At 39.4% G+C, this 14,682-nt stretch overlaps 1 protein-coding gene across 3 annotated transcripts in view; it reads right to left on the reverse strand.

Annotated features, from left to right (window-relative positions):
- The window catches only part of FLT1 (fms related tyrosine kinase 1), a 195,169-nt gene that overhangs the window by 165,710 nt on the left and 14,777 nt on the right, over positions 1-14,682 (reverse strand). For all 3 annotated transcript variants that reach the window (XM_025364472.1, XM_025364473.1, XM_025364474.1), the window contains exons 2-3: positions 1,364-1,460; positions 747-973 (exon numbers count right to left, since the gene is read on the reverse strand). In XM_025364472.1, the coding sequence (XP_025220257.1) occupies positions 747-973; positions 1,364-1,460 (324 nt within the window). The remainder of the gene's footprint in view (positions 1-746; positions 974-1,363; positions 1,461-14,682) is intronic.

Here is a 14,682-nt window from a genome sequence, read left to right on the forward strand (position 1 = left end):
TTATTCTTTCTCAGGGTTCCGATTTTACTGTGAGTTTCTACTTCTTAAAAGATTTTGCATTTCTTCCCTTTGAATGTTACTTCATTTGTTCATTCTCTAAGGAAGAAAAAACAGTATCATAAAAATTATGAATGAATGAAAATGATTTTTTTACGAGTACCATAGAGAATGAATCAAACATGATTCATTTTTACCCTTTGCACTGTATCCTGGTCAGTGCCAGTTCTCATGTCATTGTAGTAGTTCCTCAGTGAACATGAAATAATACAACATTGTCCATTGGAACCAGTTAAATAACACTCAAGATAACAGCAACATTGTGTTTATTAATTTAGTAGAAACAACAGTATTTTACAGTTCCAACATATAAGAGAATGCAGCTGTGTTAAATGACAAAAATCATGTATTCTATTTTGGGCTTCTCAATAACTAAGGAATAGAACTAAAATCCTTTTATTCACTTATTCATCCAACTATGGGCCACATACTGTGCTAGGAGCTGTGGGTACAGAGGTCACCTATACAGACCAGTCTCTCTCTTTGTGGAGCACACAAGTGACTGACCAGGCCTTGACAATTCTGGTTAAAATTGACATTCATGAAAGTGTCTACAACTAGGATGGAATCTCTTTCCTAACCTGTTTCTTTCACACTCACTAGGAAAGCAATCCTTCCAATGGACCAGGGTAGATTTATGACTCATTGCAAAGCAACAGCAAACAGAATGTAGAAAATGGAAGTCTTACCACTAATAAATATATAGATTGCAGATTCTCTTTCCTTCTTCTTTGAAGTAGGTACAGCTAGATATTTGCAGCTGTAGAAGCCAGTGTGGTTTGCTTGAGCTGCATTCAAGGTCAAAGTACTGCAGAATTGTTTGCCATTTCTTCCACAGGCAGATTTAGTTATGCTCAGCCTTTTGCTTTCCTTACTCACCGTTTCAGGCAAAGACCATTGATGGGCTGCTTCCCCCCTGCAATCACAGATAAGAAAACAAAACATATTTATGGCTGGGCCCTGGGCTCAGCACCAGTTCCTAAGTATTCATTTTATTAGGAAGTGGAAGTCCTCTCTTAAGTGTAGTCATCTTCCTCTTTACGGGAAAGCAACACATTCAGAAAAGCTGCAGAACAATACTCAGAATGAAGACACAGAACTATCTGGGCATCCCTTCCCCCATTTCCCTGAGTGAGTAATGCTCTCCCTTCCCCATGAATCCCCTTTCATGGGAAGCTGGAGGGTATGGTTTGCACTTTGCAGATCACAGGAGATCACTGAGGTCCCTACCTTTTTACTCTGCCAGGGAATGATTGTGCCTTAGGCATGGCGACTAGATTATTCCCAAACCAACACAGTCACTTACCTGCATTGGAGATGCAGTGTCTGGCCTGCTTGCGTGACGTGCTGGGTGCCTTTTAAACTCAGTTCAGGACCTTTTAATTTTGAACCTGAACTAGATCCTGAAAAACAAATTTTTAAAATGTGTTATTTATAAGTTGCCTTCTAACCTCTTTTTAGTTATCTTTCCATAAAGGTTTTTCATTTTTAATTTATTTACATATTTAATGTACTTGCATCTTTAATTTATAAGCAAAAGATACACTAATACAAATTTCTCTTAACACAATTTTTTTCTAGCTCTACCCTTGCTCATAAATGTTATATATCCTTTTATACCAAATGACCTAAATAACATCCAAAAGCCTATTTATGTAAAATGTTAATGGATTCATATAGGTTCAATGCAATTATATTAGAATATATAACTTGTTATGATATTCAAATATCTAATAACTTAGTAAAAACTTTCAAGAATAAATGTCAGTGTCATCCAAAATATATTTTCAATACTGAACTTTTTCCAGTGTGGCTCATCTAGTCCTGTAGGCCTGTCTCATCTTTTTTTCTGAATAAAAAGTACAGAAATTTTCCTGGGCTCTGGACTTAGTGCAATCATTAGTTGAGCAATGATATTTTTGGTCAATCATTTCCCTTTCTGAACCAGTTTCCTCATTTGGAAAACTAACTTTAGAATCGAAATCAGTTTTAGAAGCCATTTGGTTTGTGTTACATAATCTGTGAGTTCCCTCTATAGTGGTACAGTCAAAAGGGAACTGTTTGCACGCTTACGTGACATTCGACAAACATCTCACAGAGGACTGTTGTGAGGCAATGAAGTGAGGTGGTGAAAGTGCTTTAAAATCTACACATCTCTGCATGATGCAATAATGACATCCATTTTAGTGACTAGTTATGTCACCCTAGACAAGTCATCTCTCTTTCCAGATCTCAGCTCTCTTATCTGTAAAAAAGAGATTGGACTAGATGACCTTGAAATCTCTGACCTTCCATTTCTCACAGTCCCAGCCTGATATAGCTTGGGTCTGACCCTCCAGTTCTGATGTTGAGTTATAATCCTCAGTGCTGGAGGTGCGGCCTGGTGGGAGGTGTTTGGGTCACGGGGTGGATCCCTCATGCATGGCATGGTGCTGTCGTTTAGATCTGATTATTTAAAAGTGTGTGGCACCTGCCCGCTTCTCTTGTTTCTGCCGTCACCATGTGATACACCTGCTCCTGTTTTGCCTTTGACATGAGTAAGGGCTCCCTGAGGCCTCACCAGAAGGCGAGCAGATGCTAGCACCATGCTTGTACAGCCTGGAGAACTGTGAGTCAATTATACCTCTTAATAAATTACCAAGCCTCAGATACTTCTTTACAGCAATGCAAGAACAGCCTAACAGACAGCCTCATGATTTTTTGAACTATAGGTGCTACAGAGGCTGAGCCTCCCTTGAAGTTCTTATTGACCAATCAGAATACTATCAGTAAGGATCTCTCTCGCCTCCTTCCTCCCCTCATCCCTCACTCTCTTCTCCTTCTCCCTCTTCTTCACCAGCCTCCTCCTCCTCCCGTCTTCCCAGGCAGCTGCAATGCCTCCGAAAGGCAGGGGATGAGGGGCCCAGGATTAGCGTTCCTTAGGCGGGAATAGAAGTTAGCAGGAGAGAAGAAAGAGATTCTTGGAGGGAGGAAAACTTAGTATTTGACATCAATCTCAGGGCATAGTTTTACTTTAAAAAATCAGTTTAAACAGGGGAAGCAAAGGTAGAGGCTTGAAGTGAATGGTCATGCAGGCTTTACCATTAGGTCACACAGATCTGTGAGATGAGATGCATGTGTCAAATACCCTGGTTATGCCCAGCAGTGCTCTCCAGCGTTTCTCTTGGGTTTGACTATCTCAAAGAAAACTGGATTCAGTTAGAAGATCTGCGTCCGAGGCTTAGCTTTTCCACCTACTGACTGCATGGCCTTGGCATCACTTCATTTGCTGCTCCTCAGGCTCCTCATGAGTGGAAATGGAAAGCCTGCGAGCCACCTCACAGGCAGGGTGTGTGCATTCGGTGCTGTGCTGTGGAAGAGGCTGGCTTGCTGCTTGGCACGTGGCAGATGCCCACTGTCACCGACATCTAGGAGAATCACTTCCCCTCCCCTGCTCTGTCAGAACATTTTGCTGGGTATATAATTTCAAAGATATTAAATTAACACGTGCTTTTCTGGTATTGCTGATGATATAAATTAATATCTTTTAAATTTTTATTTTATTTTTGAGACAGAGTTTCACTTTTTCTCCCAGGCTCGAGTGCCTTGGTGCGATCTTGGCTCACTCTGCAACCTCCGCCTGCCAGGTTCAAGTGATTCTCGTGCCTCAGCCTCCTGAGTAGCTGGGACTACAGGTGCGCATCATCCGTGTGGCTAATTTTTTGTATTTTTAGTAGAGATGGGGTTTTGTCATGTTTGCCAGGCTGGTCTTGAACTCCTGACCTCAGGTGATCCACCCGCCTCAGCCTCCCCAAAGTATTGGGATTACAGGCATGAGCCCAGCCGAAATTAATATCTTAAAAGTAACTTTTATCCTGGTATCAAAGTACTCCTAAATAAAATTGCTGAATATTAACTAAATTAAAATCCCTTTTTCATATGGATCCCATTGATCTATCAGATAACCTCCTAGATCAAGTCAACCCCTCCAGGTACCTAGGAACATATTTTCACTCATCTTTATGAGTTTCTTGAGGCAACATGTAGCCTGAAATCAGGGATTTGTGGAAACGCCAGGCTTTTCTAAAGCCACAGCCAGCAATGGATAACACCTGCCCTGAGAAACTACGCCAGAAGAGTTTCTGCCCTTCTTTACGGCGTAGAACTCTGGGGATTTAATTGAGCAATTGTTCATGTGCTGGAAAAGATCCATCGAAGCTTCCTGTGGAAAATTCTGGCATTACTTGTAGTTTTCTCTGTGGTCTGTCTGGAGATGCTGAGCGCTCCCGTCCAGGAAAAGAAGCAGTTCCCCTGTTTGTGACATGAAGTAAATTCCACTGCCTACATCTCGGTTTCCAGATCATATGAATCTTTCTTTATCAGCAACCTAGAACACCAGTACTCCTGACCCTCATCAGAGGAAACCGCTAACTTCAAAGAACCACCCAAAGCCCAGCTGAGAGAAGTGCTAGTTATTTATTTATTTATTTTTGAGGTGGAGTTTCGCTCTTGTCACCCAGGCTGGAGTGCAATGGCACAGTCTCGGCTCACTGCAGCCTCCGCCTCCCGGGTTCAAGCGATTCTCCTGCCCTAGCCTTCCAAGCAGCTGTGATTACAGGCGTGCGCCACCACACCCAGCTAATTTTTAGGTTTTTAGTAGAGACGGGGTTTCGTCATGTTGGCCAGGCTGGTCTCAAACTCCTGATCTCAGGTGATCCGCCCACCTTGGCTTCCCAAAGTGCTAGGATTACAGGAGTAAGCCATCGCGCCTGACAAGAACTTCTATTTACAGAAGATCTCTTAAACAGTGTGCCCTCTACTTGTTCCTGTCTGCACTCCCCACGCTGTCCCCCAACCAGAAGAAGACAACATAACTGAGTGGTTAAAAGACACTGACAAAAATGGGGTTATTCTAAAAAAAAAGTTGCTACATAATTTGTCTCCAGTAATATCAGTGAATTTTGCACTTGGAATGAGGAAGCTAGATAAAAAATAGTTAACCAAAACAAAGGAAAACAGAAGGATAAGGAAACAAATTTCCAAGTAACTGGTGATTTTGAGTACATCACTATCCTTCAGTTAATAGGAAACTAGAATCTCATAAAGGTTATTGGAAGTGTCAAGATTATAGTTTAACAGGAAAACGAATAAGAAAAAGGGAAAGTGAAAATATTTATTTCTCAAATGTTTTGAATTCACATTATTAGACCTTAAAACATTTCTTTGAGGCAGTTTAATGTCCATATACCTATCTGAGTAACAAAGATTCAACATTTGCTTTAGCATCTACTGCATGCTAGACACTTGCCCATCTTATCAGTGATTTATATAAAGATAGATATGTATGTACATGCCCATAAACACGTGCATAGTCACAGCATGGGGGACTCAGCTTGGTCGTCTCAGTAGCTCAGAGTCATATTGCCCATTTAGATAATAAATCCACAGGCTGTTTCATTTTCAAGGGTGGAGTGCTATAGTTTAGCAATGAAGCTCAGATGGGGATCAGAACTTTCCACTGCTTCACATGGCAGCCTAGAAATCTGATTTAAAAGAATGATTTTTGTCCTCCCAATAAATGATCTTGTCCCTTCTGTGAACTACTGTTTTCATCAAAGTCAATTACAATATAATCATAAGAGGCATACAGATCTCCTTACATCAGGAAAATTAATGTTTAAATAAAACAAAACAAAACAAACAACTCAACACACAGCATGAAAATGGGCTTTATCCCATGCTACTTTGTTAGAAAAACTGGTAAGGTCAAGCAGTGTAAGCTAATAGCATTAAAAAACCAACATGTGAACGTGGACTTATTTGAACACAGACACTTTGTATTGATCTTTTTTTTTTTCTTTTTGAGACGGAGTTTCGCTCTGTCACCCAGGCTGGAGTGCAGTGGCACGATCTCCGCTCGCAACCTCCGCCTCCCGGGTTCACGCCATTCTCCTGCCTCAGCCTCCCGAGTAGCTGGGACTATAGGCGCCCGCCACCATGCCCGGCTAATTTTCTTGTATTTTTAGTAGAGACGGGGTTTCACCGTGTTAGGCAGGATGGTCTCGAACTCCTGACCTTGTGATCCGCCCGCCTTGGCCTCCCAAAGTGCTGAGATTACAGGTGTGAGCCACCGTGCCCAGCCTATATTGATCTTATCGGAGTATTTTCTTTGTTGTTTTTCTGTTCTGTATTACCTGGCAGGTGGAACAGAACTTTATGACTCTTTGACACAAATCCCTCTCCTTTCCCACATGCTAAACCTCACATAGAAGGCCTATATGTAGACTGTTCTAAAATGCCACACTTAATTTCCCACCTTAGTTTCATTAGGCAAAATGGAATGTTTTTTTTCTTTGACTTCAATGGGAAGGGTGAATACATATCCAAGTAAAGGATGGCTTTATTTTGCAACCAAATCCAAAGCCCAGATGATTGAGGTTCCTTCTTCAAATGCTCTTCAGAGCTACCATGATGGATACTAAAAGAGCCAACTCACACTAGAGGTCATTATGAACCAGACAGCCTGGAGGTCACTTTTAAAACTCAAGACTCTCAATGTAAAGTCTGACTAAGAGTATGTTTAGAAAACTGCTATTTTTACTAATCTAAATAAACAGTGTTCTAGCTGGTCGAACCCAACTTCAAGACAAATTCCCTGGTTTCTCTCCCACCAGATGCCACTTTGGTGCCCCTTATTCTACTGAAGTCTTAGGGTTATTCTCTGTAAGAAAGGAGCTTTATTTGAATATAAATCATGAAACATCTGTGTTTTCCCCTTTTTTATTGTAAGTCATTAATCTCCCTAGCTCTGCCACTGGCGAGTTTGGTTGTGGCCATGGGCAGGTCACATTAAGCCTCCGATTCTTCATCTGTCAACACAGGAGGTTAGACTTCAGTTTTTATGATCCTTTTCAGCTAAAAATTCTGATCCTGGGATCACAGTAATTGATAACAATGTGTAAGTTAGAAATCACATTTTAAAAAGACTTACGGTTGGTAAAAACACAATAGCCCAATTTTAAAAATCAACCAAGGCTCTGAATAGACCCCTTCCCAAAGAAGATATATAAATGACCAATAAGCCCATGAAAAGATAAAGGACATCATTAGTCATCAGTAACATGCAAATAAAAAACACAGGGAGACACCACTTCATGCCGACTGGGAAAGCTTAAATAAAAAAAGACAGATAAGAACAAGTGTTGGTGAGAATGTGGAGAAATCGGAACCTTCTTACATTGCAGGTAGGATTTTTAAATGGTGCAACCCACTTTGGCAAACAGTATGGCAGTTCCTCGAATTGTTAAACATAAAGTTGATCATAATTTAAACACATGACTCAACAATTGCGCTCCTGGGTATCTACCCAAGACAGATGAAAACGTCTGTTCACATAAAAACTTTCACACAATGTCCACAGCAGTATTACCTACGACAGCCAAAAAGAAACAACCCGGGCCCAGCACGGTGACTCACACCTGTAATCCCAGCACTTTGGGAGGCAGAGGAGGGTGGATCACCTGAGGTCAGGAGTTCGAGACCAGCTTGGCCAACATGGTGAAACCCCATCTCTATTAAAAATACAAAAATTAGCCGAACATGGTGGTGTGCGCCTGTAGTCCCAGCTACTCAGGAGACTGAGGCAGGAGAATGGCTTGAATCCGGGAGGCGGAGATTACGGTGAGGCAAGACTGCGTAATTGCACTCCAGCCTGGTGACAGAGCGAGACTCCATCAAAAGAAAGAGGGAAGGAAGGAAGGAAGGAGGGAGGGAGGGGGAGAGAGAGAGAGAGAGAGAGAGAGAGAAAGAAAGAGAAAGAAAGAAAGAAAGGAAGGAAGGAAGGAAGGAAGGAAGGAAGGAAGGAAGGAAGGAAGGAAGGAGGGAGGGAGGGAAGGAGGGAAGAAAGAGAATCCAATGTCCATCAACTGATGAATGGGTAAATAAAATATGGCAGATCCTTACAATGGAGTATTATTTGGCAATAAAAAGAAATGCTGATATGTGCTGCCACATAGATGATCTTGAAAACATTATGCTGGCGCACAGAGAAAAAGTCACGTAAGCACACAAGGAGAAAGCAGCTGTCTGCTAGCCACAGAGAGATGTCTCAGGAGAAACCAGACCTGCCAGCACCTTGATCTCCTTGATCTCAAACTTCCAGCTTCCAGAATTATGAGAAAATAAGTTCCTCTAGTTTTATTGTTAAAAAACAAAAACAGGCCAGGCATAGTGGCACACACCTGTAATCCCAGCACTTTAGGAGGCCGAGGCAGGTGCATCCTGAGGTCAGGAGTTCGAGACCAGTTTGGCCAATATGGTGAAATCCTGTCTTTACTAAAAATACAAAAATTAACCAGGTGTGGTGGCATGCACCTGTAATCCCAGCTACCCGGGAGGCTGAGGCATGAGAATTTCTTGAACCTGGAGGAGGAGATTTCAGTGAGCTGAGATTGCACCACTGCACTCCAGCCTGGGCGACAGAAAGTCTGTCTCAAAAACAAAACAAAACAAAACAAAATAACCACACACACACGCATGCCCGCGCGCGCACACACACACACACACACACACACACCCCACAAATCATTGTGCTAAGTAAAAGAAGTCAGTCACAAATGGCCACATATTGTATGATTCCATTTATATGAAATGTTCAGAACAGGCAAATGCTGGAGACAGGAAGGTACGTTAGTGGTTGCCAGGGGTTGGTGGGAGGAGGATGGAGAGTGACTGATAATCAGCATGGGGTTTCTTTTGGGGGTGATGAAAATGTTCTAAAATTAGATTAATGGTGATGGTTGCACAACTCTTGAATGGACTGAAAACCACTGAATTATCTACTTTAATATTCTTGTCTCTTACAGTCGTATGTATTTTGGGGTGTCATATTCTGGCCTCCTATGGTATGTGAGCTTCATCTCAATAAGGTAGCTATTTTTAAAAACCCAACAACTTATGACTAAAGTAATCACAGAGTTATGTTGAAAGCCTAGAATATCCAGTTATTTTGAAATTTGTTGCCACATATGACCCCCTCAGTGTGAGATTTTACACTAGTTGTTTCTCCAGCTTAAAACTTTAGAAGGCTGATTTTAGAGACCTAATTTTTCCTTCATGTTCCCTAACATCACTACCTAATAGTAGAAGTTTACAAACATGTTGCAAAAAACGTACTGTTCCCTCCCCCATTACAATCTTTTCAATTTAATTTAGTGTTAGTTGTAAATCACTCCTAATTGCATTTTTGAATTTTCCCTATTTAAATTGAAATTTTTAACAAATTATGTAGCTAAGACTCTCTGAATAAATCTGGTGTTGCCTTTTATATCAATTTTTTTATTTCTAATTTATTTGTTTTTAACTTAAAGTTCTGTATATTCATTTCAAATGAAATGCATCTGTCTTTGATTTTGCATACTGCATTTTCAGTAGTACATAATCCTGCATGATAAATGGCCTCTTTATCTAAATAGAGATCCCCAAGTATCATGTTTCTAAAATTTGAATTTAAGATCATGAGCCTTTTACAAAGGTTGTTCGAGGTTAATTAAACATAATTCACAATAAGAGAAAATATTCTTTCCTTAAGAGGTAGCTTACTAAAGGCCTAAGTCTCATAGACTAAATCTCATAGAATCTTTGTGGTTCGTGGCAAGGGTGGGAGAAGGGTTAAGAATGCAATTGCAAATTTCCAGAAGCTACTAACATTTTTATTTGCGATGCTAATTCTTATAGGGCTCTGAAACTTAATAAAAAAGTTAACTCTTGGTTCTTAACCTCTGCGTCATATCTCTATCCAAGTATTTTATCAGACAATATGAAGTGGACATTGTAAGTGAATGCCTAGATTTAAATTACCACATTAAATGGAGACTACACTACCAGCTATGCTGACAGGGACCATGCTTTGATGAAGAGCATTATAATGTCCCATCTCCTCTCACTTTCAGAATGATGGAGAAAGGCCAGAGAGTTCATATTCCATCCACCAACAGACTAAATAGATGATGTGAAAGCCATGGGGATTTGTATGAACTGAAAGCATATTTTTTACGTCTCACAATTAGCAATGATATTAATTTTTAAAATGTCGGGTTTGTCTTCCAAAACAATTGGCCTTAAATCAAGACAGAATGTAGAAAGAATGTGCACATAAATACACACACACACACGCACGCGCACACACACACGCCTGCTGACACGCATGCATACGCTTTTCTCTCCATGAAAACTTCAAGTTTGTTTGAGTGGTGGTGGGGAGGTTGATGTAGAACTAGAAGAGGTTTTTGGTGTGTGCTTTAATTACATTTTTCATTCAGCTTAGGCTTAGGGAAAGCTCTTTCTAGGCGGGGATTTAAAAATTGACTTGTATGTGGCAAGAGTATGAGGCTCTGACTCACTGCTGACTAATCCCTTATGCAGATAAGATTATTTGTGACTTTCACATGGGCACCTTTACAAATACCTAATATTTTATTTTAGAGTAATTATGTTATTGGTCTTCAAGGTCCACAATAGCACTGAATGTTTAGGCAGCTGCTGGCCAGCAACAGTATATTTAGTTTGTAGAAAGTTTCTAATCCTAGGAACCTACTTTTTCCTTTAAATCTTTATAGTATATTAAACTCACTATTTTACCACACTGATTTCTTGCTTTAGAGGTTTTGTCATTCTAAGTAATCCCTAAACTATTTGATTCAATATGTGAAGTCTCTGATCTCAAAGCCTGAATAGAAAATTCAAAATAGTCGTGTATATAGCATTTATGTCTTGAATCCAGGTGTCAAAAAATAAATCAAGAAATCACATAAATGTTTAACGTCATAGTTGGCATTGGCACTTCTCTGCAATTATGTTCATTTCAACAATTCTGCTCTGGTTTGTTCATTTTAAGGCTGTCTTACAATTCATATTTTAATTGTCTGTCAATGAAACCCATAAATAGGTTTTGTAGCTTTTGGCACAAAAGACATCACACTGAAGTGGCCAAAGTCTAAAATCATCAGAACTTGGACGGTTTTCATCCCATCCATACATGGGTCATTGACTTTACTCATTTTTCCTTAAGCTTCATAAAAGTTATTTAAAAGGAAAAAAATTTGTGTGGTTTAAAATGTTTACCAGGAAAAAATGCTCTAATACCATCAACATTCCTACTGTCAATGTTTATGACGGGAACATGTCTTCCGCGTGCCTCTCTGAGCTTTTCACTTGATACTGCCTTCTCTGTGGGTCACAGTTTAACAGGGCACATTCATTGATCATTAGGCCTGTCACCAGGCTACCATCAGGGGCCTACCCTTCCAATGACCTACAGCCATGCACAACTCCTTTTCATGTGACATCAGAGTTAATTAAGGTTGGTTTGGGAGAAATCTCCTGCTGACCAAGGAGTTACCTTTTCCCAAAAAATGCTCCACTCCTACACCGCTGGTCTGTTATTAAATGAGTTCAAAACCCACCTCCACAGAGCTGTCTAACAATATGTCATTTCAGTTTACCATACGATGTCATGAAAGTTATCTGAGCTGCCTAGGGCAAAGGTCAAGATCTGGTTGACAGGGCACAAGACGTAACTCGTAAAATACTCGGTAGAGAAGTCTGGTAGACCTTCGTCTGGTTATGCAAAGGGCCACAAACAGAGAAAACACTCTTTACACCCTAAAAATGCATAAAGGAACATTTTGTCTGTTAGGCAGGGCTTGGACACGTCTCTGTTTTCTCTATCAATGGCAGAGCACTTGTTACATTTGAAGCATACTCGCCACGGGCTTATGTTCTTATCCAATGTCACTGTTCAGAGGTCTGCGGGGAAACTGAGCTCTGATGTCATGTCTTATAGAATGGATCATAATTGCCAGTAGTGTTATGCTACTCAGAAGTTGTTTCAGGCCGGAATATACACATTTTCCAATTGTGAACACCTGGAAGACACATGATAACTGATTGCTCAGTAGAGGTGCCATTTCAATAAACACACTCAGTGTATGTGAGACTAAATATACATGTGGCTTAATGAAAGTAACTGACTTTTTAAAGTAATTTGTTAATTTTTTTAATCAATTTGTACATCCTCCTTAGAATCATAGAATCTGAGCAGTGACAAAATGCTTTTAGCTGCAAGAGCATTTGCATAGAGTTGTATTATTAAGAGTAGTAGTCCTAATAAAATGCTTGAACTCCCTTAATGTTAGACTTCTAATCTCTAAATTATTTAGGATTGCAAATTTCAGTTCTGCCAAAGGCATCCTCCATGTTCTCTTAAAACAAACAATTACCCAGTTTGGAAGCACAGTATGGAACGCATGTGACTCGCAATCTAAAATGGAAAGTTTTTCTGTTTTATATAGCATTAGGATTACAGTTTGGTCTCTGTCCAGATATTTTACCAAATACTCTGCTTTCATTACTGTCCAGTGTCAACGTTACAGGCATCTATAGAGATGATGACAGCATGTTTCAATGTCATGGATTTATCATTTGTGTGGATCCCTGTGGGTTCCCTTAGAAGGAAAGTCTCACAGAAAAGATCTGGGAGATATTTTATCAATTCAGCATGGGAGCTTGCCATGGAACACTTAAAATATACAAGTGGGAATTGGAACTTTTAAATTTTATTCAGCTACATCTTATAACCTGTCATGTGACATCATCTTCAGATCCACACACAGTTCCTTCTGGAAAAAAAGGAATATGTCATGGAGCTGTAATGTGATGATATTAAATTACCATAAAATGCATATTGTTCAAGTTTCTAGTTTGATTCCCAAATAGTGCCTTCACATTTCTGTATAATAAAATGAAGAAGAAAGGCTGGCAAACAGGGAGATAGACAAGTGTGCACCTTAGCACTGTAGCTATTCATGCAAGAAAAGCCAAGTGTTATTATAACAATACAAAGACTTATCTATTCTCCTCATACAGACTTCCAACTTTAGAATCAATTACAAATAATGACAATATCATTTGCTTTGTATATAAAAATGGAGGAGAGATGAAATGAGATTGGAAGGCTGAATGTGATAAAGTTCTGATGTTAATTTTCAGCTTACTTTGATGCAGTTTATGAAGTCCAAATTATATAGAAAACATCTTTCTGGAGTCCTTTAGACTGTTCATAAAGGGTATACTTTAAATTCACTAACAGGAAAGTTGAGAAGATTTCTATCTTTGCAACCAGTAATATATACAAACCCTCTGACCTTTGAGATTTAAATGGCCAAGAGTGTGCAATAAAGTTATCCATCATAGGGGAATTGAGTTTTTGAAAGCTACATTAGCAAATTTCTAAGACTCATCAAATGCAATTCTTGACCATTGTGTTTTCTATTGTCAAAATCAGTTTCCTTCTAAGTTAAACACTTTGAAATATAATTGCCTTTCATTACACGTATTTTGGAGATAAATCATACTTAGAAAATGGGGTGGACATGTTGATTAAACTGTTAGTTTTTATTCTATGTTTTTCTAATTTCACATTTTCTTAAGATGTCCTTCATGTAGTAAATATTTATAAGAGCTGTGCTTTCCTAAGATTTCAAAAACTTAAAAAAATCTTATCTTAGATGGAATTCATGTTATACAAGTTTTGCTGAGAGTCAAGGTTCTGGAAGGAAAAGTAATCTATTAAAAGCAGTACATTTTCACCAGCAGTATCTCAATTTTTAAAAGAAATAATTTACCAAATAAAACTTTTCACTCATTTTGGCATGTGGTATTAAGGCCTTCCTTACAAATACCTGTAGAAGACTTTAGAGTTGTTTGTATTCAATGCCTGGGGAATGCTGGTTTTCATTCTCAGGGCATGTATACTCATACACCTTCATTACTCTACCTAGAACTTTATTTCTAGAAATTAGCCTTTTTAAAAAAAAAAAAAAATCATCCAAGACACTATATCTCTGATAGAAGAAAAACAACAGTTTCTGTTATCAGTTGGCCACCAACCTAACAGCTTTCAAATAACTTATGAATTAGCTCATTCTGGAGGACAAAACCAAAACCAGTAAGCAGAAGTTACATAAAACCAAAAGGAACAGCTCTGTGGAAAGGTAGTAAAGTGCCCAATGCCGAAGCTGTTCCCGTGAAATTAAGCCACCACCTCCTTTGGATGAGACTGATGAACTGGGTGAAGGGTTGGACTCTTAGATGCAATTCCAGGAGTCTGGGAACCCTGTCCTCATTTACCTATGCTTCTTATCTTTCTTTTACTGTCACCCAATGCTGGTTTTTCCCCGCACTACATTCTCTATATGACCCCTTTCTTTCACTCCCTTACCTTGTTTATTTTTCCATCTTTAACCTCAACATTTACTCTTTCATTTAATTTTCTGAACATAGACCAAGAGGTATATGAACAAGACAAACGTGGTTGCTTCCTTTACAGCGTTTATAGCTTAGCATGAACAACAGATAAATAAGTCTATATAAATATATATGTAATGATGCATAAAAATAATTTCTGCTTAAAGAACTAGAAAATTACATTATATTTGTGTGTTATCATGGGGAAGTGCCAGGTGTGGAGGTACCTCACTCAGCCCAGGGAGTGAGAGTCTTTTATTAGAAGAATAAAGTTGAAGGTGAGACCGGAAGAATCAATGTGTATTTGCTAAAAGAAACAGCAGAGTCTCTTTCTCCTTCAAA

The sequence above is a fragment of the Theropithecus gelada genome, chromosome 17, assembly GCF_003255815.1.
Source record: "Theropithecus gelada isolate Dixy chromosome 17, Tgel_1.0, whole genome shotgun sequence".
NCBI lineage: Eukaryota > Metazoa > Chordata > Mammalia > Primates > Cercopithecidae > Theropithecus > Theropithecus gelada.